At 45.7% G+C, this 22,161-nt stretch overlaps 1 protein-coding gene across 1 annotated transcript in view; it reads right to left on the bottom strand.

Annotated features, from left to right (window-relative positions):
• The window catches only part of LOC119953006 (scaffold attachment factor B1-like), a 77,062-nt gene that overhangs the window by 25,781 nt on the left and 29,120 nt on the right, over positions 1 to 22,161 (bottom strand). The window contains exons 7-10 of the mRNA XM_038776762.1: positions 12,604 to 12,731; positions 11,068 to 11,408; positions 8,592 to 8,734; positions 3,448 to 3,586 (exon numbers count right to left, since the gene is read on the bottom strand). Of these exons, the coding sequence (XP_038632690.1) occupies positions 3,448 to 3,586; positions 8,592 to 8,734; positions 11,068 to 11,408; positions 12,604 to 12,731 (751 nt within the window). The remainder of the gene's footprint in view (positions 1 to 3,447; positions 3,587 to 8,591; positions 8,735 to 11,067; positions 11,409 to 12,603; positions 12,732 to 22,161) is intronic.

Genomic DNA, 22,161 nt, shown 5'->3' with positions numbered 1-22,161 from the left:
TCCACTTTGCCAGGTAGATGCCAGTGTTATAAGTACTGGAACTGTACTTGGCTAGAGATGCGGCAAGTTCTGGAGCACAAGTCTTTCTTGCCACCATATTGTCAGGGTCCATAGCTGTTACAGTGTCCAGTGCCTTCAGTCTTTTCTTGATGCCATGTGGAGTGAATGGAATTGGCTGAAGACTGGCATGTGATACTGATGATCACTGTATCCACGCTGCACTTTTGGCTTAAGATTGTTGTAAATGTTTGAGCCATATCTTTGCACAGATGTGCTGGGCTCCCCCATTATTGAGGTTGGGGATATTTGTGGAGCCGCCTCCACAAATGTGAGTTGTTACATTGTCCACCCCCATTCAGTCTAGATATGGCAGGAATGAAGAGCTTAGAACGGATTCCATGGCTGTGGAATCGCTTAGCTCTGTCTATCACTTGCTGCTTATGCTGATTAGCATCCAAGTAGTCTGTTCCTGGCATCCCCTCCTGCACCTTTCATGGAACCAGGGTTGATCCCCTGGCTTGATGGCAATGGTAGAGCAGGGATATGCTACTGCTGACCCACAATGCATCATGGTTGCCCAGTCTATAGGGGCTGTTTAGCACACTGGGCTAAACCGCTGGCTTTGAAAGCAGACCAAGGCAGGCCAGCAGCACGGTTCGATTCCCGTAACAGCCTCCCCGAACAGGCGCCGGAATGTGGCTACTAGGGGCTTTTCACAGTAACTTAATTGAAGCCTACTCGTGACAATAAGCGATTTTCATTTCATTTTTCATTTCTTGAGTTGCTAGATCTGTTCTGAATCTCTCCTCCTGGGCACAGCGGTAGTGCCACACAACACAATAGAGGGTATTTACAATGTCAAGACGGGATTTGGTATTCACAACGACTGCGATGGTGACTCCTATCAATATAGTCCTGGGCAGATGCATCTGCGGCTGCCAGGATGTCAAGTATTTTTCCTCTAATTCGTTCCTTTATCACCTGTCACAGAATGTCTTTTAGGACTCGGCCAGCTTGGTCTGTAGTGGTGCTACCAATCCACTCTTGGTGATGGACACTGAAGCCCTCCCCCCATCCAGAGTACATTCTGCTCCCATGCCACCTGAATGTTTCCTCCAAATGTTGTTCCACATTGAGCTCAGGGAGGTGGAGGTGGTGGGAGTGCATGGTAATCAACAGATTACAAGAGCAGGGAGGTCATGTTGGAGTTGTATAGAACTTTGGTGAGGCCACAGCTGGAGTACTTTGTGCAATTCTGGTGGCCACATTATAGGAAGAATGTAATTGCACTGGAGGGGGTGTAGAGATGATTCCCCAGAATGTTGCCTGGGATGGAATATTTAAGTTATGAGGTTGGATAGGCTTGGGCTGTTTTCATTGGAGCAGAAAAGACTGAGGGGAAACCTGATTGAGGTGTATAAGATTATGAGAGGCATGGACAGGGTGGATAGGGAGCAGGTGTTCCCCTTAGTTGAAGGCTCAGTCACGAGGGGACACAAGTTCAAGATGAGGGGCAGGAGGTTTGAGAGAGATTTGAGGAAAAATCATTTTACCCAGAAGGTCTGGAATGCACTGCCTGGGAGGGTGGTAGAGGCGAGTTGCCTCACATTCTTCATTCTTTAAAAAGTACCTGAATGAGTACTTGGCACGTCAGAATATTCAAGGCCAAGTGCTTGCAAGTCGGATTAGTTAAGCAGGTCAGGTGTTTTTCATGTGTTGGTGCAGACTCGATGGACTGAACGGCCTCTTCTGCACTGTGTGATTCCGTGATATTTAACCGGATGTCATCAGATTTCATGGGATCCGGAGTTGATGTTTAGAATTCCCAGGGCAACTCAAACCCGACCATATATCACAGTGCTGCCACTTTTGCTGGGTCTGTCCTGCTGGTGGGAGAGGACTTATGCAGGGATGGTGACGGTGGTGTCTGGGACATTATCTGGAAGGAATGATTCCGTGAGTATGACTATGTCAGGCTTGCTTGGCTAGTCTTTTAGACAGTTCTCCCAATTTTGGACTTTGCAAGGTCGACAGAGCTCACTTTGCCACTGTCTTTTCCGGTGCCTAGGTTGATGCCGAATAGTCTATCCAGGTGCATTCCTTTTAACATTTTGATTCAACTGAGAGTCATGCTCGGCCATTTCGGAGGGCATTTAAGAGTTAACAATATTGCTGTAGGTCTGGAATCACCTGTAGGTCAGACCAGATAAGGACGACAGATTTTCTTCTCTGAAGGACATTAGCCAATCAGATGGGTTTTTAATCACAACTGGTAAAGGTTTCATGGTCAACTTAATTCTAGATTTTTATTTAATTCGCCACCTGGGATTCAAATCTGGGTCCCCTGAACATTACCCTGGGTCTTTGGATTACAAGCATGCCACTAGGTCACTTCCTCCCATCCATTGTCCAAACTACTATCTGGACTGCCAAACAGCATTAATTAAATTCTTACATAGGGGTAACCTTTGTATGCTAATTTTGTAGTGAGAGTAACTTCAAACAATTAAGCAGTTGCTGGACTTGTCATTATTATTTCTCTTGTGTTACAGTATACATCCAAAGTCATGTCATCTTCTAGTACTTTGCTCAAGTGACCACTCTTTACGTAGAAACCTAGCAGCAAGGGTGAGGAATGCTAAGTCTGACCAGTCCTCACAAACCTCATATCTGTAGTTATGAAGAACATGCTCTGTTTTACCTTCTTCCCAGAGGAGAACAATTATGGTGTTCCTATTGGTATCCCGGTGGTTTCCATGTTCACATCTTCAAACTCTTCCTTTGCAGGTTAGTACAAAGTATGTCAGATTTCCTTCACAAGTTTGATTAATAATCTGTGACAGGAATGCGGTTTCCATGCTCGGCAATATTCTGGGCAATAGAGTGGGATCGTTTCATGAGCCAGATTCTGATTGTCACTCCAGAATTGACAGCCAGATCACCACTCGATAGCACTATCTGGATCACCATTTGAACCTGCACCTTTTCACTCAAGAGGTTGCAACTGTATCACTGAGTTGAAGATTAAGTTAGCTAATTTGACACTAGGAAATTCATCCCTTGAAAGAAAACTAGTTTGAAGGTCTAGTTTTTTAAACAAGCGGAAGACAAATTAATGGTGTGTGACCTCATTTTGCTCTGACAGTAGTAAATTAAATTTTCAGAGTTTGTGCGAACTCTAGAAAGCACCAAAAACCACAATTCAGATGAGTTAATTATCCAATCTCTCAGCCAATTACGATAAAACATATTAAAAGTGGAATTGGGACACCACAACATGTCTGGCACCAACATCTTCTCAGTAGCCATAGACCACAGTCCACGTGCAGAAATGAAGACTTAAAGGAAAAGGACTGAGAAGTTAGCAGATCCAGAAAAGACAGATTAACAACAGAATTACATTAAAAGGACATTTTCAGATTTCCATCTGCAGTTCCTTCTTCTTACCTCCTCTAATAATAATCTCTGCCTTTGCGGAACTGATTCGTCCAATCTCCCTCTTTCGAGACACATCCTCTCAAACTGCAATCGCTCCAGATCCCTTTCCAGTAATTCTCTGGCTTCTTCTTCCCATATCTCACGTTCTCTAGTAGAAAACACAAATTCAATACTTCAGGACTAGATATCGAGATGCAAGGTTTCCACAACCACAAGTCACATTCACGGTTTCAGTGTAAACTAAAATTTTTTGAAAAAAAATAATTTTTATTGAAAAATTTTGAATTTACACAACATCAAACCATACTAAAATACCAACGATAACAGTAATAACAACAATCATAAACCTTCGCCCCTCCTCAATGAACAACCCAACATATTAACAACAACTTAAGTTAACCCAGTGTTAAGTTACATAACCGTAGCGAGAAAAAAATATAGGAACCATAGTTAGGAACCCCCCCCCACTGATCCTCTCAGAGCAAATTTAACCCTTTCCAACTTTATAAATCCCGCCATTTCATTGACCCAGGTCTCCACACTTGGGGGCCTCGCATCCTTCCACTGTAGCGAGGTCCTCCGCCGGGCTACTAGCCTCTTTCGCCTCCTGCAATCCCGGCTCCACCGAAACTCCAAAAATCGCGAGTCCCCACCCTGGTTTGACCCTGGATCCAACCACCCTCGACACCGTCTCCGCCACCCCCTTCCAGAATTCTTCCAGTGCCGGACATGCCCAGAACATATGGGCATGAGTCGCTGGACTCCCCGAACACCTGGGTGCACCTGTCCTCACCCCCAAAGAACCTACTCATCCTAGTCCCGGACATGTGGGCCCGGTGCAGCACCTTAAATTGGATGAGGCTAAGCCTCGCGCATGAAGAGGAAGAGTTGACTCTCTCCAGGGCATCCGCCCAAGTCCCGTCCTCTATCTGCACCCCAATTTCCCCCTCCCATTTAGCCTTCAGCTCCTCCACTGACGACTCCTCCACCTCCTGCATTACCTTATAGATGTCAGACACCTTCCCCTCTCCGACCCACACCCCCGAAAGCATTCTGTCCATCGTCCCCCGCGAGGGCAGCAAAGGGAATCCCTCTACCTGTCGCCTAGCAAACGCCTTTACCTGCAAGTATCTGAACATGTTCCCTTGGGGAAGCCCAAATTTATCTTCCAGTTCCCCCAGGCCCGCAAACCTCCCGCCAATAAACAGGTCCCTCAATTTACTGATGCCCACTCTTTGCCACCCCCTAAATCCCCCATCCTTGTTCGCCGGGATGAACCGATGATTGCCACCCAGTGGAGCCTCCATCGAGCCCCCTGTTTCCCCCCTATGCCGTCTCCACTGTCACCAGATTCTTGGGGTCGCCGCCACCACCGGGCTTGTGGTAAACCTCTTAGGGGAGAGCGGCAACGGCGCCGTTACCATGGCACCCAGGCTCGTACCTCTACATGACGCCATCTCCATTCTTTTCCACGCTGCCCCTCCCCCCTCCATCACCCATTTACGCACCATTGACACATTGGCCGCCCAATAGTACCCCAAAAGGTTGGGCAGCGCCAGCCCGCCTCTATCCCTCCCATGCTCCAGCATGTCCCACCTCTTGAACTCCTCCTCCATTTGATCTACAAGTCTAGTGAAATTATGTTTGTGAAGAGTCCCCCAGTCCCTAGCCACCTGCACCCCCAGGTACCTAAAACTCTCCCCTGCCCGCCTAAGCGGGAGCCTACCAATTCCTTCCTCCTAGTCTCCAGGGTGCACCACAAACACCTCACTCTTGCCTAAATTTAGTTTATAACCTGAAAAGTTCCAAACTCAGCTAACAGCTCCATCACCTCCGGCATCCCTCCCACCGGGAGTGTAAACTAAAATTAGTTGAAGGATCAACATCAACAAACCCTAAAAATAAGACACTTAAAACTGCAATAACTATACAACGTTCAAGGCTAGCGATTGACAATCTTCATGAGAAAATTGGATGCAATACAGAATTTGATCTCAAAATATCAGTTGGTCATCGTCAACCAGTGGCTCTGGTGGTTTAAACATATGTTATTGTGGGTGGTGGGACAAATAGCAAAAAAAAGTACTTTCGCTTCAAAGAACATTATCTGCTGCTCTGTGCCACACGACTGGAAAATTTTGATATCTGGTCTGTGCAGCGTTAACAATCTCAGGCAGTTGAATTGAAAAGAGAAATCAGGCACAATAACTTCTCTGATCACCATACACCAATCGTTACTGCAAATAGCAAGAAGTCTTACAACACCAGGTTTTTTTTTCTTTTATAAATTTAGATTACCCAATTATTTTTTCCAATTAAGGGGCAATTTAGCATGGCCAATCCACCTACTCTGCACATTTTTGGGTTGTGGGGGCGAAACCCACGCAGACACGGGGAGAATGTGCAAACTCCACACGGACAGTGACCCAGAGCCGGGATCGAACCTGGGACCTCAGCGCTGTGAGGCGGTTGTGCTAACCACTAGGCCACCGTGCTGCATTACAACACCAGGTTAACGTCCAACAGGTTTGTTTCAAATCACTAGCTTTCGGATCACTGCTCCTTCCTCAGGTGAATGAAGAGGTATGTTCTAGAAACATATATATATATAGACAAAGTCAAAGATGCCAGACAATGCTTTGAATGCGAGCATTTGCAGGTAATTAAGTCTTTACAGATCCAACTCAACAATCAGAAACACTACAGACGGTTACCCGCAGATCCGACCAAAGAACACACTCACCAACTCAACAGACTGATCAAGACCTTGGATCCAGACCTTCTCAGCATCCTACGTGCTGTCATCCCACGTACTCCCCGCGTTAGAGATCTCTACTGCCTCCCGAAAATACACAAGGCCAACACACCAGGCCGGTCTATCGTATCAGGCAACGGGACCCTGTGTGAGAACCTCTCTGGCTACATTGAGGGCATCTTGAAACCCATCGTACAAGGAACGCCCAGCTTCTGTCGCGACACGACGGACTTCCTACAGAAACTCAGCACCCATGGACCAGTTCAACCAGGAACATTCCTCGTCACAATGGACACCTCGGCACTCTACACCAGCATCCCCCATGACGACGGCATTGCGAAAACAGCATCAGCACTCAACACCGACAACTCCCAATCTCCAGATGCAATTCTGCAACTCATCCGCTTCATTCTGGATCACAACGTCTTCATCATCGACAACAAGTTCTTCATCCAGACGCACTGGGGATGAAATTCGCACATCAATATGCCAATATCTTCATGCACAAGTTTGAACAAGACCTCCTCACCGCACAGGACCTTCAACCGACGTTATACACCAGATACATTAATGACATTTTTTTCCTTTGGACCCACGGCGAAGAATCACTGAAACGACTACACGATGACATCAATAAGTTCCATCCCACCATCAGACTCACCATGGACTACTCTCCAAAATCGGTTGCATTCTTGGACAAACTCATCTCCATCAAGGACGGTCACCTTAGCACTTCGCTTTACCGCAAGCCCACAGACAACCTCACGATGCTCCCACTTCTCCAGCTTCCACCCTATACACATTAAAGAAGCCATCCCCTATGGCCAAGCCCTCTGTATACACAGGATCTGCTCAGACGAGGAGGAGCGCAAGACATCTACAGACGCTGAAAGATGCCCTCGTACGAACGGGATATGGCGCTCCACTCATCGATCGACAGTTCCAACGCGCAAAAAACCGCACCGACCGCCTCAGAAGACAAACACGGGACACAACCGACAGAGTACCCTTCGTCGTCCAGTACTTCCCCGGAGCTGAGAAACTATGACATCTTCTTCGTAGCCTTCAACACGTCATCAATGAAGATGAACATCTTGCCAAGGTCATCCCCACACCCCCCACTACTTGCCTTCAAATAACCGCACAACCTCAAACAAACCATTGTTAGCAGCAAACTACCCAGCCTTTAGAACAGCGACCACGACACCACACAACCCTGCCACGGCAATCTCTGCAAGACGTGCCAGATCATCGACATGGGTAACACCATTACACATGAGAACACCACCCTCAGGTACGCGGTACATACTCGTGCGACTCGGCCCAACGTTGTCTACCTCATACGCTGCAGGAAAGGATGTCCCGAAGCGTGGTACATTGGCAAAACCATGCAGACAGTGCGACAACGGATGAACGGACATCGCGTGACAATCGCCAGGCAGGAATGTTCCCTTCCAGTCGGGGAACACTTCAGCAGTCAAGGGCATTCAGCCTCTGATCCCCGGGGAAGCGTTCTCCAATGCGGCCTTCAGGACGCGTGACAACGCAAAATCGCCGAGCAGAAACTTATAGCCAAGTTCCGCACACATGAGTACGGCCTCAACCGGGACCTTGGATTCATATCGCATTATATTCATCCCCCACCATCTGGCCTGGGCTTGCAAAATCTCACCAACTGTCCTGACTTGAGACACTTCACACCTCTTTTACCTGGGGTTACCCTTATCTCTGGATCTGTAAAGACTTAATTACCTGCAAATGCTCGCATTCAAAGCATTGTCTTGCATCTTTGACTTTGTCTGTATATATGTTTCTGGAACATACCTCTTCATTCACTTGAGGAAGAAACAGTGCTCTGAAAGCTAGTAATTTGTAACAAACCTGTTGAACTTTAACCTGGTGTTGTAAGACTTCTTACTGTGCTCACCCCAGTCCAATGCCAGCACCTCCACATCATACTACAAATAGAGCAGACGCAGGCAAGGCACAATGTTAGATGTTGTATACTCTGTTGTACAATAGGCTCAAATCATGGCAGCCACTTTGGTGAGGTAACAGGTTCCCCATGATTTAGGTCATAACAAGGAACCAAAACAATTAGGAGATGTCAGGAAAGGAGAGAAGCAGCAAAATGAAATAGCCAAGAAGATAAAAGACATCCAACCCTGCCCCCAAAGTTAAAAAAAGTGAGTAACCTCCTTGATTTTAAGTGTCCGCGGAAGATATTTTACACAACAAAACAATACAATGGAAACGTTAAGTCTCGGTATCTGTCTGACTTGCTCAGTGTTTCACATCTCCAACATTGTCAGTTTTTTGTTCTCTGTAGAAATCTTTGGTGCAAAACTACGCTGTCCTGATAAGTTTCAAAAGCAATATGGATCTTCAGTGCACTAACCTGCATCTTTCAGCGGCCCATAACGCTTCCTTGGGATCTAGTTGCCATAGTTGTTCTTTCAACTCACGGGTTTTCTCGGTGGATACATCTCTTGATCGATTTCTGCTGGGAGATCTTGTGTGTTGACTCCTGGATCTTGTAGTCTGCTTTTCCGAGGCAAGAAAATAATTGAACACTGATGGTAATTTTCAAAACCTGAAGCCTGAATTTGTGTGCCAAACTAGTTGCCAATGAAACTTTAAAGTCACAGAAGGTGGTTAGGCCATTCATTCTGATTATGATGGATCTTTCCTACCCTCTCACCTCGAGCTGATTAGCTAAAACTCTAAATAAAACCATATAACAAGGGATCATTGAAACATAGCCTACAAGAAAAACAAATTCTTATAGGCATGGAATATCATTACAAATCTGTAAACTTACAAAGGAGACGACATTACAAATGTACCACTGGGTATGGCACCATCCTTCATATAAAATTCACATAAAATAATTACCATGAACAAAAAACAAATACTTCCGTAGCACATTTATCATCTCATCATGCCCTAAAGCACTTTACAGCTAATTAAGCACTTTTGAAGTGTAGTCACTATTGCAATGTAGAAAATGCAGTAGCTAATTTGCAATGGAGTCTCACAGCCAGTGACCCTGGGGAAAACAAAACTGAGCATCAGTGAACAGCTATTGGTGAAACAATGCCATTTGCTATCACTGTCGGCAACTTCTTCCATCACTTTATGGCTGAAGGAAAGCAACTCAGCTGGTTTGAATTGTCCTGCTTTTTGATGGCAAGGACATAGCCAGGCAACTTTATACATTGTTGAGTAGATATCCGTGATTTGGCTAGAGACATAGCTAATTCTGCAGTACGCCTGCAATATTGCTGAGACCTGTAGCCTATGCAGTGTCCAGTGTAAATCAGGCAAACATTGTGATGTTCCCTCCATGGTTGAATACCCAGTGAATATTCACTGTCTAGCTTCAGAAGTGAACGTTCAAGGAAATACCAGAAGCTCAAGAACCTTTCACCGTCTTCAATCACTGTCTGAAGACAAGAGAATAATGCCTTTTGGATGTGATGTTATAAAACTAGACTGTCTGCCCTCTCAGGTGGATATAAAAGATTCCATGTCACAATAGAAGAGGAGGATGGGGTACTTCCTGTGTTCAAGACAATATTTATCCCTCAATCAACGTAAAAAAAGATTATCTGGTCATTATTACATTAATGCTCATGGGTGTTTGTTGTGCACAAATTAGCTGCCTTGTTTCCTACATTACAGAAGTATTTAATTGGTTCTGAAGTACTTTAGCACATTCAGTGGACATGAAAGGCGCTACTTAAATGCAGGTCTTTTGTTTTTAAAAAAGATTCCCCAGTACTATCTACCAATTGACAGTGTGAAATTTACCAAACACGAAGTTCAAAAAAAGCAATTTGAAAATGAGTCTTTTAGGAGGAAGATGGACCAAGAAATCAGGATGAACAAAACGTGAAGCTAATGCCCTGTATGGGATGAGGTTGGGGTAGGGTTTGGGGGGTCAGATCTCACTGGTTGCTCTGTGAACCTACGGGCAGAAGATGATAATTATTACGTGTCGAACCCGTGAGCAGTTTCAGTTTGAGCAACAAGACATTTTAAACAGTAAAGTCAGGAAAAAAACACATTTAGAAAGCATTTTAAAGTGGGTATACAACAGCTTCACACCCTGGTTTTTAAAGAAAGGACCAATTCGTGAATTGGTCCGAGTGCTAAGCCAATGCAAATGTTTACAATTCAAAAAGCAGAAGCAGAATTAAAATTCATCAATAATTTTTGTAGGGTTTATCGTAAGTTGGTCCACTTTTCAAGTAGTTCCCAAAAGCCTTTGCAAGACTTTCCCCGCAATGAAAAGAAAATATCCCCATCTTGCCCATTCAAGGTCAACCCACATTCAATGTTACTGATTCCATTAGATGCAATTTCTTTTTTGGATTGGGTTTAAAAATTTAATTTAATTACCTTAATTGGATGCCAAATAATATTATACAGAAATGCAAAAGTGCACCTACCCTCCAAAAGAGCACCCTACCAAGCCCACTCCCCATCCGATCTACATAACTCTATCTAACTTGCACATTTTGGGACTGTGGGAGGAAACCGGAGCACCCAGAGGAAACCCACGAAAACAGGGGAGAACATGCAAACTCCAGTCACTCAAGATTGTAACTGAATCCAGTGCTAACCACTGTACCACCGTATGCCCTTTTGTTTGATTGCAAATGAATTACTTTGAATAGAAGCAATACACACATCAGGACTTTGAGATTATTAAAACCTCTCGGATTAGCCTAATGTGAGCACCCCATGCTTCAGTCTGCAAGAATTGTAATGACAGTAGTATTATGTGGATAAATCAAATTATATTACATTCCATCTGTAATCCTTTTGAGTTTATTTGCAATAATTAATCACACTAACAAAGAACCTACCCTCCTCCTCTCTTTACTATTCCATCTCTCTACGCTCAGGCTCCTTTCTCTACTCCTCCTCCTCCACCTCTCCGAGCTGCGGCTCTTCCTCCGCCTCTCCGAGCTGCGGCTCCTCCTCCGCCTCTCTGAGCTGGGGCTCCTCCTCCGCCTCTCCGAGCTGGGGCTCCTCCTCCGCCTCTCCGAGCTGGGGCTCCTCCTCCGCCTCTCCGAGCTGCGGCTCCTCCTCCGCCTCTCCGAGCTGCGGCTCCTCCTCCGCCTCTCCGAGCTGCGGCTCCTCCTCCGCCTCTCCGAGCTGCGGCTCCTTTCTTTCCCCGTCCTCCTCCTCTCTGAACTTTGGGTTCCTAAAGAGAGATGAAACTGACCCACTGCTGTGTATTTGATATGTATACATTGTGACAACATGTCTTCATTTTATTTCAGCATTTGCCAGACAGCGAATAATAGGCAGAATTTTGTTAGTAAAACTGAGATCTGCAGTTAAAAAAGAAAATCAAAGACTGGAAGGAATTATAGTGGACCTGTAAAATAGTGATATCCGAGAGACTTGCAAATGTCCTTTATTTGCAGTTGTTCACTATCAAAATGGCTATGCAAGTATATCAAATCAGATGAGCCAAATATTCTGGATTTAGCTCCATCTCCTGCAGTATCCCCACATTTATTTGGCATCACCTGGGGTCTTGCTGAGTTCTGGAGCCCTGCCTGTAGGATGAAATTTCAATTTTTGTTTATTGGCTTTCATATTTCATTGTCATCTTCGGGTCCTCTTCCACCATGGAAGGGGTATCCTGATCCTGGAAAAAGCAACTTTGGCAGTTTGCGCATAGTGAGATAGTTGCTGTAGGCCAACTCTGTCTGGATTCACATGATGACCACATGATGTCTGAATGCTTATTGTATTGTATTTTATTGCAATCTGCCTTTATCACTTTCTCATTTTTTTCCTCCTGTAACCCAATATTTCCTTCTCTTTATTTCTCTCTCGGTATCTAATTTCACATTGAATTCACCATTCTTACACATTCTATCTCTCTTGAGCTGGTCATTTCACAATCCTCCTATCGGATTGGATCTCAGATGTCCTGCAGACAGCATCATGCCATTTCTTTTCGCACTTCCAGCAAAGTCAGGCGAAATATCAACGACATTCAATAGGCAATGGCAAGTCTAACTGGGAAATGCTGGAGTGCAGCACTTCCATGCCTGTCAAGTATACTCAAGAGAGGTATAAGGCCAGACACAGAGGAACTCAGCCCCTAATCTACCCAAGTAATTAACTTTTAAACTCAACCTCAAAGAAAGCACCATCAAATATCTTGTTGCAGCATTTCCATTTCCAACTCAGAACCAACGTTGCAATTTTCCGTGGTTATTTTGGTGGGGAAAAATATTTCTCAAACTCGTTCATTTGGGACCCTTACAACTAGGAGGGGGCCTTACATTCCAACGGTTGGTATGTTATTTAAAACCAGGCCACATGGTTATGTACTAATCCAATGCTCTAAGGCATCACATGATTCTCTCACCCTCCCTTACTTGAATGTGAAGATATGCATTTGCGTTCATCCTTTTCTCTGTGCCTGTCATTCTTGACATCATTCTCCCGCTTCCTGGAGTTTCCTTGGCTGTAGGTTTGATTATTGCTTTTCCTATGAGGAGATGACCTGAAGTGGAGTCAAAGTACATTGAATCTCAAATGCTAATGGGATGTTATAAATGCAATAAGGTAATGAATCTAGTTACGGCGAACTAGAAAAAACGTTCATGGGAAGCATTAAACTTATTCGATGGACCACTTATTTTGTTCAGCCTCAATGAGCCATTGATTCAACAACGTATTGTATTGTGTAACTAACATGACAGGTACAGGGTGAAATTCCTGAGGGGTCGGGCTGAAAATAAACAAAATGGCTCCTGCTTTCCCAGGAAAGTAGGAGGGTAGTTGGGTATATGTAGGAACAACAGTAGGTCATTCGGCCCATCGAGCCTGCACTGCCATTCAATTATATCATGACTAATCATCAACCTCACTTTCTTGTGGTATCTCCATGTCTTTTGACGTCATAGAACTTACAGTGCAGAAGGAGGCATTTCGGCCCATCGCGTTTGCACTGGTCCTTGGAAAGAGCACCCTACTTAAGCCCACACCTCCACCCTATCCCCGTAACGCAGTAATCCCACCTAACCTTTTTGGACACTAAGGGCATTTAGCATGGCCAATCCACCTAACCTGCACATCTTTGCAGTGTGGGAGGAAGCCGAAGCACCCGGAGGAAACCCACAAAGACACGGGGAGAACGTGCCGACTCCGCACGGACAGTGACCCAAGCCGGGAATTGAACCCAGGTCCCTGGTGCTGTGAAGCAACAATGCTAACCACTGTGCTACCGTGCCGCCACGAGTCTCCAAATAACAATTCATTTCTGTCTTGAACGCGCTCAATGACTGAGCTTCCAAAGCCTCTATGGTAGAGAATTCCAAAGATTCATCACCCAGAGTGAAGAAATTCCTCCTCATCAAAGTTTTAAACAGCTTCCCTTATTCTGAGAATGGTCCTCTGGTTTGAGGCTCTCAAGCCGGGGGGACATCTCATCGGCGGCGGAAGGAAAAGAGTGCCCCCAAAGCACTGGCCCGCCCGCCGATCGGTGGGCCCCGATCGCGAGCCTGGCCACCGTGGGGGCACCCCCCGGGGTCCGATCGCCCCGTGCCCTCCCAGGACCCCGGGGGCCCGCTCGCGCCGCCGATCCCGCTGCCACCAGAGGTGGTTCAAACCACGGCGGCGGGAGAGGCACCACGGCGGCGGGAGAGGCCTCCCAGCGGCGGGACTTCGGCCCATTGAGGGCCGGAAAATCGCTGCAGGGGGTTCGCCGATCGGCGGGTGGTGTTTCCCGCCCCCGCCAATTCCTGGGTGGCGGAGAATTTCTGCCACGGCGGGGGCGGAAGCTTCGGCGGCCCCGAGTGGTTCTCCGACCCTGCGGGGGGTCGGAGAATTTCGCTCCTAGTCTCTTCAATCTCTCCTCATAAGACAACATGCCACCCCAGTGATTAATATTGTGAAGTTCCATTTCATTCCCTCTCCTTAGCCAACGAGACGAAAACTGTGCATAATACACCAGGTGAGGTCTCAAAAGGCTCTACATAACTGCAGCAAAACATCCTTACTCATGTACTCAAATCGCCTCACAATGAAGGTCAACATACCATTTGCGTTCTTAATTGCTTGCTGCACCTGCATGCTATCTTTTAATAACTCATGAACAAGGAATCCTGGTGCCTTTCGACAACTGCACTTCCCTACCTCTCACCGTGTAAGAAGTAATCTGCCTTTCTGTTTTCTGCTAAAGTGAATAACCTCACAGTTATTCACATTTAATTCCATCTGCCATGTTCTAGTCTATTCACTTAGCCTGTCCAAGTGCACGAGAAGTTTCTTTGCACCCTCCTCACAACTTACATCCCCATCCAGGTTGGTGTCATTAGCAAATTTGGAAATATTATAACTGGTCCCAGGGCAGCATGTGGCGCAGTGGTTAGCACTGGGACCGCGGCGCTGAGGACCCGGGTTCGAATCCCGGCCCTGGGTCACTGTCCGTGTGGAGTTTGCACATTCTCCCCATGTCTGCGTGGGTTTCACCCCCACAACCCAAAGATGTGCAGGTTAGGTGGATTGGCCACGCTAAATTGCCACTTAATTGGAAAAAAATAATTGGCTACTCTAAATTTATTTTAAAAAAAATAAAAAATAAAAAATAACTGGTCCCCATATTCAAATAATTTACATAGATTGCGAAGAGCTGTGGCCCCAGCTCTGATCCTTATGGGATCTCATTACACAGTCTGGCATCCTGAGAATGATTCATTTATTCCTACTCTCTGCCCATTAGCAATCCATACCAACCTCCTGTGTGGGACCTTTTCTAAACCCCTTTGAAAATCCAATTATACATCCATTGGTTCTCCTTTAACATCCTCAAAAACACTCCAACAAATTTTTCAAACATGATTTGCCTTTCATAAATCCATGTTGACTCTGCCCAATATTACCATTCTTTTCCAAGTTTCCAGTTATTACGTCTTTTATAATAGATTCTAACATTTTCCCTATTATTGACATCAAACTAGCAGATCTGGTAGTTCTTCATTCACGCTCTTCCTTTTTAAATATTGGGGTTCCATTTGTTACTTTTCAGTCTGCAGGACCGTTCCAAAATCTATAGAATTTTGAAAGACAACTGCCAATGCATCCAGTATCTCTCTAGTCACATACCTCAACACTCTGGGATAAAGCTCATCTGGTATGGGGAATTTATCAACCTTCAATCCAGTTATCCTTTCAAGTACTACTTCTTTACTAATGCTACTTTCTTTTAGTGCTTCAGTTTCAATAGTCCCGTGGCCACTTAGCATTTCTGGAAAATGTTTTGTTTCTTCTTCGGTGAAGACGGATGCAAAGTAATTGCTTAGTTTCTCTGCCATTTCCCTGGTCTCCCTTGGAAATTTGCCTGGTCCCACCTGTAATGGGCCCACATTTGTCCTAGCTAATCTTATCCTTTTCACATACCTAAAGAAGCTTTTACAGTCCGCCTTTATGCTCCTCATTAGTTTGCATTCATATTCTCTTTCTCATTTCTTTCAGTTCCTTGGTCCCCCTTTGCTGGGTCCTAACTCACCTTCCCTTTTGGGTGTTTATGCCTTAAGAAATGTATTTCTGTTGCAGGCGGTATAGTATTTTGTTAAATACTAGTTATTGCTTGTCTACCATAAGATATAGGAGAAGAATTACGCCATTCTGCCATTGAGTGTGCTCTGCCATTCGATCATGGTCGATATGTTCCTCATCCCCGTTCTCCTACCTTCGGCCCATAACCCCTGATCCCCTTATTAATCAAGAAATCTCCATATTAATCAAGATCACCAGATTTGTGCCGACAAATCTTTTCATGCATTTTTCTAATTCACTATACCCAATTTACCCCTCATACCATCATAATTTCCTTTTTCAGATTTAAGATCCTGGTTTCAGATTTGATGGGAAATTCTACCATTTTATGGTAATTATTTTCCAAAGGCTACTTTCTAACAAGGTTATTAATTAGCCCTTTCTCATTACACAACAATAAATCCAAAATAGTTTAATCCCAAATTGGCTTCTCAATGTACTGCTTCAGAAACCCATCTCGTACACATACCAGGAAATACTCCTCCACAGCATTCGGGATTTGGTTAATCCAGACTATGTGTAAACTGAAACCCCTCCAAAATAACAAATATCCATAGATATTCAGTTCCCAACCCTGGTCACCCCATAGCCACATCTCCATAATGGCAATTAAATCATACCCATTAATCTCAACTTTTGCATTCAAATCATCAACCTTTTTAAAATGCTATGTGCATTTAGAGAGAGTGCCTTTAATTCTGCTTTGTTAACATTATTCTCACTCGGATCCTTTGCTTTGCCTTCTATTTATGCTTTCTACTTTTCTACTTCTTTTTACCAGTTTTGCTTGTCTCAAATCTGACGTCTCTTTCAGGTTCCCAACCCATTTAAACTCTCCCCAAAAGCACTAGTGAATCTTCCTGCAAGGATGTTAGTCCTAGTACTATAAGATGCAGCCTGTTCATCTTGTACAGGTCTCACTTGTCTCAGAACAGGTCCCAATACCTCAGAAATCTAACGCCCTCTTCTCCTGCACTGTTCTACATGTTCAATTCTCCAATTTCTATGCTGACTAGCACTTGGGACTGGAAGCAATCCTGAAATTACTGGATTCGAGGTCCTGCTTTCCAATTTCCTTCCTGAAACCGCTTTCAGGCCCTCATTCCTCTTTCAACCCAAGTTATTGGTCCGACGTCGACTGCAACCTCTGGCTGTTCAACCTCCCCAGAAGAATGTCTATAGTTTATCTGTAACATCCTTGACCTTGACACCAGGGTGGCAACAAACCATCCTGAAGTCACAGAAACACCTGTTTATTCCCCTGACTAATGAATCCTCTATCACTACTGTTCTTCCCCTCTTCTTGAACATAGAACATATTGTGCAGAAGGAGGCCATTCGGCCCATCGAGTCTGCACCGACCCACTTAAGCCCTTACTTCCACCCTATCCCCGTAACCCAATAACCCCTCCTAACCTTTTTGGTCACTAAGGGCAATTTATCATGGCCAATCCACCTAACCTGCATGTCTTTGGACCGTGGGAGGAAACCGGAGCACCCGGAGGAAACCCACGCAGACACGGGGAGAATGTGCAGACTCCGCACAGACAGTGACCTAGCGGGAAATCGAACCTGGGACCCTGGCACTGTGAAGCCACAGTGCTATCCACTTGTGCTACCGTGCGGCCCTTCTTCCCCTTCTGCACAGTTGAGGCACTCATGGTGCCACAAATTTCCTCTGAGGAAATGTGCTATGCTTCCTATGTGTACTCCTCTGAGAAACCAACACACTCGCCAGCATCCAAAACAGAAAATCAAATAGCTAGTGGGACTTCAAGAGGCTCCTGCCTGGTTCTCTTGGACTGCCTAGCAATCACCCATGCAATTTCAGCTTCCGTGTTCCTAACCTATGGCGTGGCCACCTCGCTGAATGTGCTACCCACATAGCTCTCAGCCTTGTGGATGCACCACAGCGATTCTACCGCCACTCGAGTTCTGAAATACAGCTAGGGACACTGGCGGCACGTGGTCATCTAGGTCACTGTTAGCGTCCACAACTTCCCCATCCGACAGGATATGTATTCAATGTGACCAAGCTGTCCTCTATGCCGTAACTTCATTTATGTTAACTTTGGTTTACTTATCTGAACTTTATTTTAAGAAGCCTTAAATTAATAAATTATACAATTGTGATAACCTTACTTTCACTGATAAATCCGACTAATACTCAACATACTTTAGTTACTTACAATGATTTAAAACTTTATGTTTTCATAATTTCCAGCTATTTCCACAATCGCCCCAAGAACAGTTACTCACTGATCAATCAACTTGCGGTTTTGCTGTGAGGTCACTGTTCACCTTTTCCCCCAAATTCAGTACACTCCCCGGGTTCTCTGACAGTCCTCCTCCCAATCTGCAGGTATCTACAGCAGGTCCGCCTCTTCGCTCCTCTTCCTGAAGGTGAATGCTGTGAGCCATGCTCCCTGGGATGCGCTTAATCTCTCCCTGCTCCATGAGGATTTCTCACCCTTCATCCTGAAGGGGAGTGAAGGCCGCACACTCCAGGTGGAATTTATCCTCTACCTACTCCATGAGTATCCCCTGCAGGACTGCCTCTCCTTTCCTTTATGTGAAGGTGAGTGATAGGGTGGCATTCAAGAGGGGAAAGTAAAGGAGGGAAGGAACGGAGGGAAGGAAAGGTGAGGAAGAAACGAAGGGAAGGAAAGGTGAGGAAGGGAAGGTGGGGAAACGAAGCTGGGTAACGGAAGAGACAGCAAAGAGGGAAGGGGGGGTGAGGGAATGTGGGGGAGGGAAGGGAAGGCAAAAAGGCAAGGAGGGAAGGGAAGGGAAGGGAAGGAGGGAAGTGAAAGAGGGAAGGGGAAGGGAAGGAGGGAGGTTGGATTTGGAGGGGGGAGGACACTTTGAAACAGGATCCTCCTTTCGTTTTACTGAGTCAGATGTGCAGTATCAGCTAATGCTCTCTTGGCAAGTAGAAAATGCCAATTATCCACCAATGTCAAGACATATGGTGCGCAATTTAACTGTGGGAGGAAACAGGAGCAACTGTAGGAACCCAATGCAAATGTGAAAACTCCACACGTGACCCAGACAATGGTGTCACTGCTGACTCAAGAGAGCAAATTAAAAAAATATATATATTGTTATTAGCGTCAAGAGAGCAAATATGTTGGTGATTCCTGCATGCTAGCGCACTTCTACACTCAGCACTCCGCCTTGCCAGGAACTACCCAATATTTATCTGAGGCAGTGCCCAATTTTCATCAGAGGCAGTGCAGGTGAAAACTGCCCAGCCGTTGTTCGTAGCTTGCGGAATTTGTCCATGCCTCATTTCTGTAAAGGGGGGCACTGACGACACAAGCCTGGTAACACATGAAGCTTTATATTTTTGGCTAATTTGTTGGTCCATGCTCAACATTTCAATTTTGACATAGCTGTAGCCCTATAATCAACACCCGAACACCTCAACAACAAGGACACCTACGTCAGACTGCTGTTCAGACTACAGCTTCGCCTTCAACACCATTATCCCGAAAAGATTAATAACCAAACTCTACAATCTTGGACTTGACCCATCCCTGTGCAGCTGGATCCTTGACTTCCTCACCAACAAACCGTAATCTGACAGGATAGGTGACAGCACCTCCTCTACAATAGTCCTCAACACCGGGGCCCCTCAAGGATGTGTGCTCAGTCCTCTACTGTACTCCCTGTACACACACGACTGTGTGGCAAGATTTAACTCCAATTCGATATATAAGTTTATGGATGATACGACTGTGGTGGGTCGTATCTCAAAACAACGACTAATCAGACTACAGAAGGGAGATAGATCACTTGGTTGCATGGTGCACCGAAAACAACCTCTAAATGTCAGTAAAACCAAGGAACTGATCATCAACTTCAGGAAGCATAGCACAACCACCCCACCCCCCATCTACATCAAAGGCTCCGAAGTGGAGATGGTCGATGGCTTTAAGTTCCTGGGGGTCACCATCACCAACAGTCTGTCCCAGTCCACTCACATTGATTCAACAGTCAGGAAAGGCGAACAAAGTCTCTACTTCCTGTGGAAGCTGAAGAAATTCGGCATGTCTGCATCGACTCTTACAAACCTCCACAGATGTGCCGTAGAGAGCTATCCGGCTGCATTACAGCCTGGTGTGGCACCTGCTTGGCCCAAGAACGCAAGAAACTGCAGTGTGTGAACTCAGCCCAATGCATCACACAAGCTTGCCACCCTCCCATTGATTCTGTCTACACCTCCCGCTGCCTCAGGAAGGCAGACAGCATTGTCAGACTCCCCTCACACCCAGGCTTTGCTCTCTTCCAGACCCTTCCATCAGACAGAAGATACATAAATCTGAAGACCAGCACAGCTACTAGGCTCCTCAACAACTCTCCCTTGGACCGATCTGTTCCCTACAAGAACACTATTCACGATGTCGAATGCTTCTCTTGCTCATGTATTTACTTTGATTGGCCCTTGTTCCGCACTGTAACCAATCACTATTTGTCGATGTACTTTTAAAATTATTCTTTTTGTCTACTGTGCACATACTGTGTACGTTCCCTTGGCTGCAGAAAAATACTTTTCATTGTACTTCAGACATGTGACAATAAATCAATCAATCATCCTTGGCCATCCTGATGCTGATTGCTGTTATCAAGAACAGATTGCTAGTTGTTGCTCCAAGGTATGTGAAGCTGCCGATGATCGAGGTCAATGTTGATGGAAGGTGGAGTCTCTATGTCCTGACCCATAAGTTTGGTTTTTCTGATGCTGATCGTGAGTTATATATTAAGAATTTAGTAACTTGGGGGGGGGGGGGGGGGGGGGGGGGAGAGATTGAGTACTCTATTTTTAAAAGAAAAGGTATGCTTGCAGATCAATTTGCTTGTGGTGGGTAGCTCTTCTCCCTTCTGAGTGGCGGCTGTTTACTCAGCGATTGTGATTTCAGACCATGCCCCACACTTTGCTGATTTGGCACTAGTCAGGTCTCTCCCAGCATCTGCCGTGGAGGCTGGTCACAATATTATTAGCAGACAAGGAATTTTGTGAACGCATGTCAACCGTCATTGGGGAATATATAAAATTTAATAAAAGTGAGTCAATCTCACCTTCTACTCTGTGTGAAGCCCTTAAGGTGGTCCTCAGGGGGGAGATTATCTCTTACAAAGTGCACATGGTGAAGACAGCAAGGACAGAGCGGCAGAGGCTGGTGGACTCCATTCTTGAGGTGGACCACCAGTACTCACTTGCCCCAACCCCAGAGTTGTTGGCAAGTAGGAAATAGTTGCAGACACAATTTGAGCTATTATCAACAGACAGAGCGATGGGCCAGCTGCAACGCTCGAAGAGTGTTTTATGAATAGGGGAAGGCCAGTTACCTCTTAGCTCACCAGCTGAAGCGACAGGCAGCTTCCGGGGATACCGTACAGGTATGTGACTCGAACAGCAGCCTGGTTTCTGCCACTCAGGTTAATGCTGCTTTTGAAATCATGAAATGCATTGGGTTGATGCAGACTGGTAAAGTCCCTGGCCCAGGTGGCTTCCCCATTTAATTTTTATAAGACGTTTGCAGAGCAGTTGGTCCCTTTAATCTTGGATAAATAATCTTGGATTGTTTAATAATTCCTTATCCCAGGGTTCGTTGACCTCTACCTACACAACAGGCCTCTATCTCCTTGATTCTCAAGAAAGACAAAGACCCAACCGAGTGTGGGTCATATCAACCATATCACTCTTAAAGGCGGATGTTAAGTTACTTGCCAAAATGGTGGCGCTGCGGCTGGAGCCATGACTCCCAGAGGTGGATCAGACAGCTTTGTTAAGGGTTGGCAATTGTCGGCCAATATACGTGGCCTGCTGAACATTGTCCCTTTCCCCTCGGTGCCCGAACCGGGAGATTTGGAGACCTGCTTGTGGAGGGGAGGTTTGTCAGTTTTAAGGAGCTGGCGGAGAAATTCCAACTGCCTGGTTCCAGTTTTTAGATTTAAGATTCTTCCGCGCGAAGCTTTTCTCTCCTTTTCCTTGGCATCACCCTTTTCCCTGTTGAAGGGATTTTGTCTTTGGCCGGGCCAGCGGGGAGACTATTTCGGGCATATATGGCATATCCTCTGAGCTCCATTGAGTGAAGTGGGGGCGAAATGGAAAATTGAGTTGGGTCCAATTCTGAAAGATGAGGTATGGAATGATGCCCTTCACAGGATCAACTCGACATCTTCATAACCTCAGCTAAGTCTGATACAATTCAAGAAGGTGCACAGGGCGTATTTTCCTAAAGCGAGGATGAGGTGATTTTTCTCTGGGGTGGATGACAAGTGTGTGCGTTGCTTTCGGCGGCCGGCCAACCACACCCATGTGTTCTGGTCCTGTTCCACGCTAGTAAGCTTGTGGGTCTCTTTCTTCA

This window comes from Scyliorhinus canicula, chromosome 18 (genome assembly GCF_902713615.1).
Source record: "Scyliorhinus canicula chromosome 18, sScyCan1.1, whole genome shotgun sequence".
Lineage (NCBI taxonomy): Eukaryota > Metazoa > Chordata > Chondrichthyes > Carcharhiniformes > Scyliorhinidae > Scyliorhinus > Scyliorhinus canicula.
Note: the sequence above shows the minus strand (reverse complement) of the source record. Positions and strands in the feature narration are given on the sequence as shown.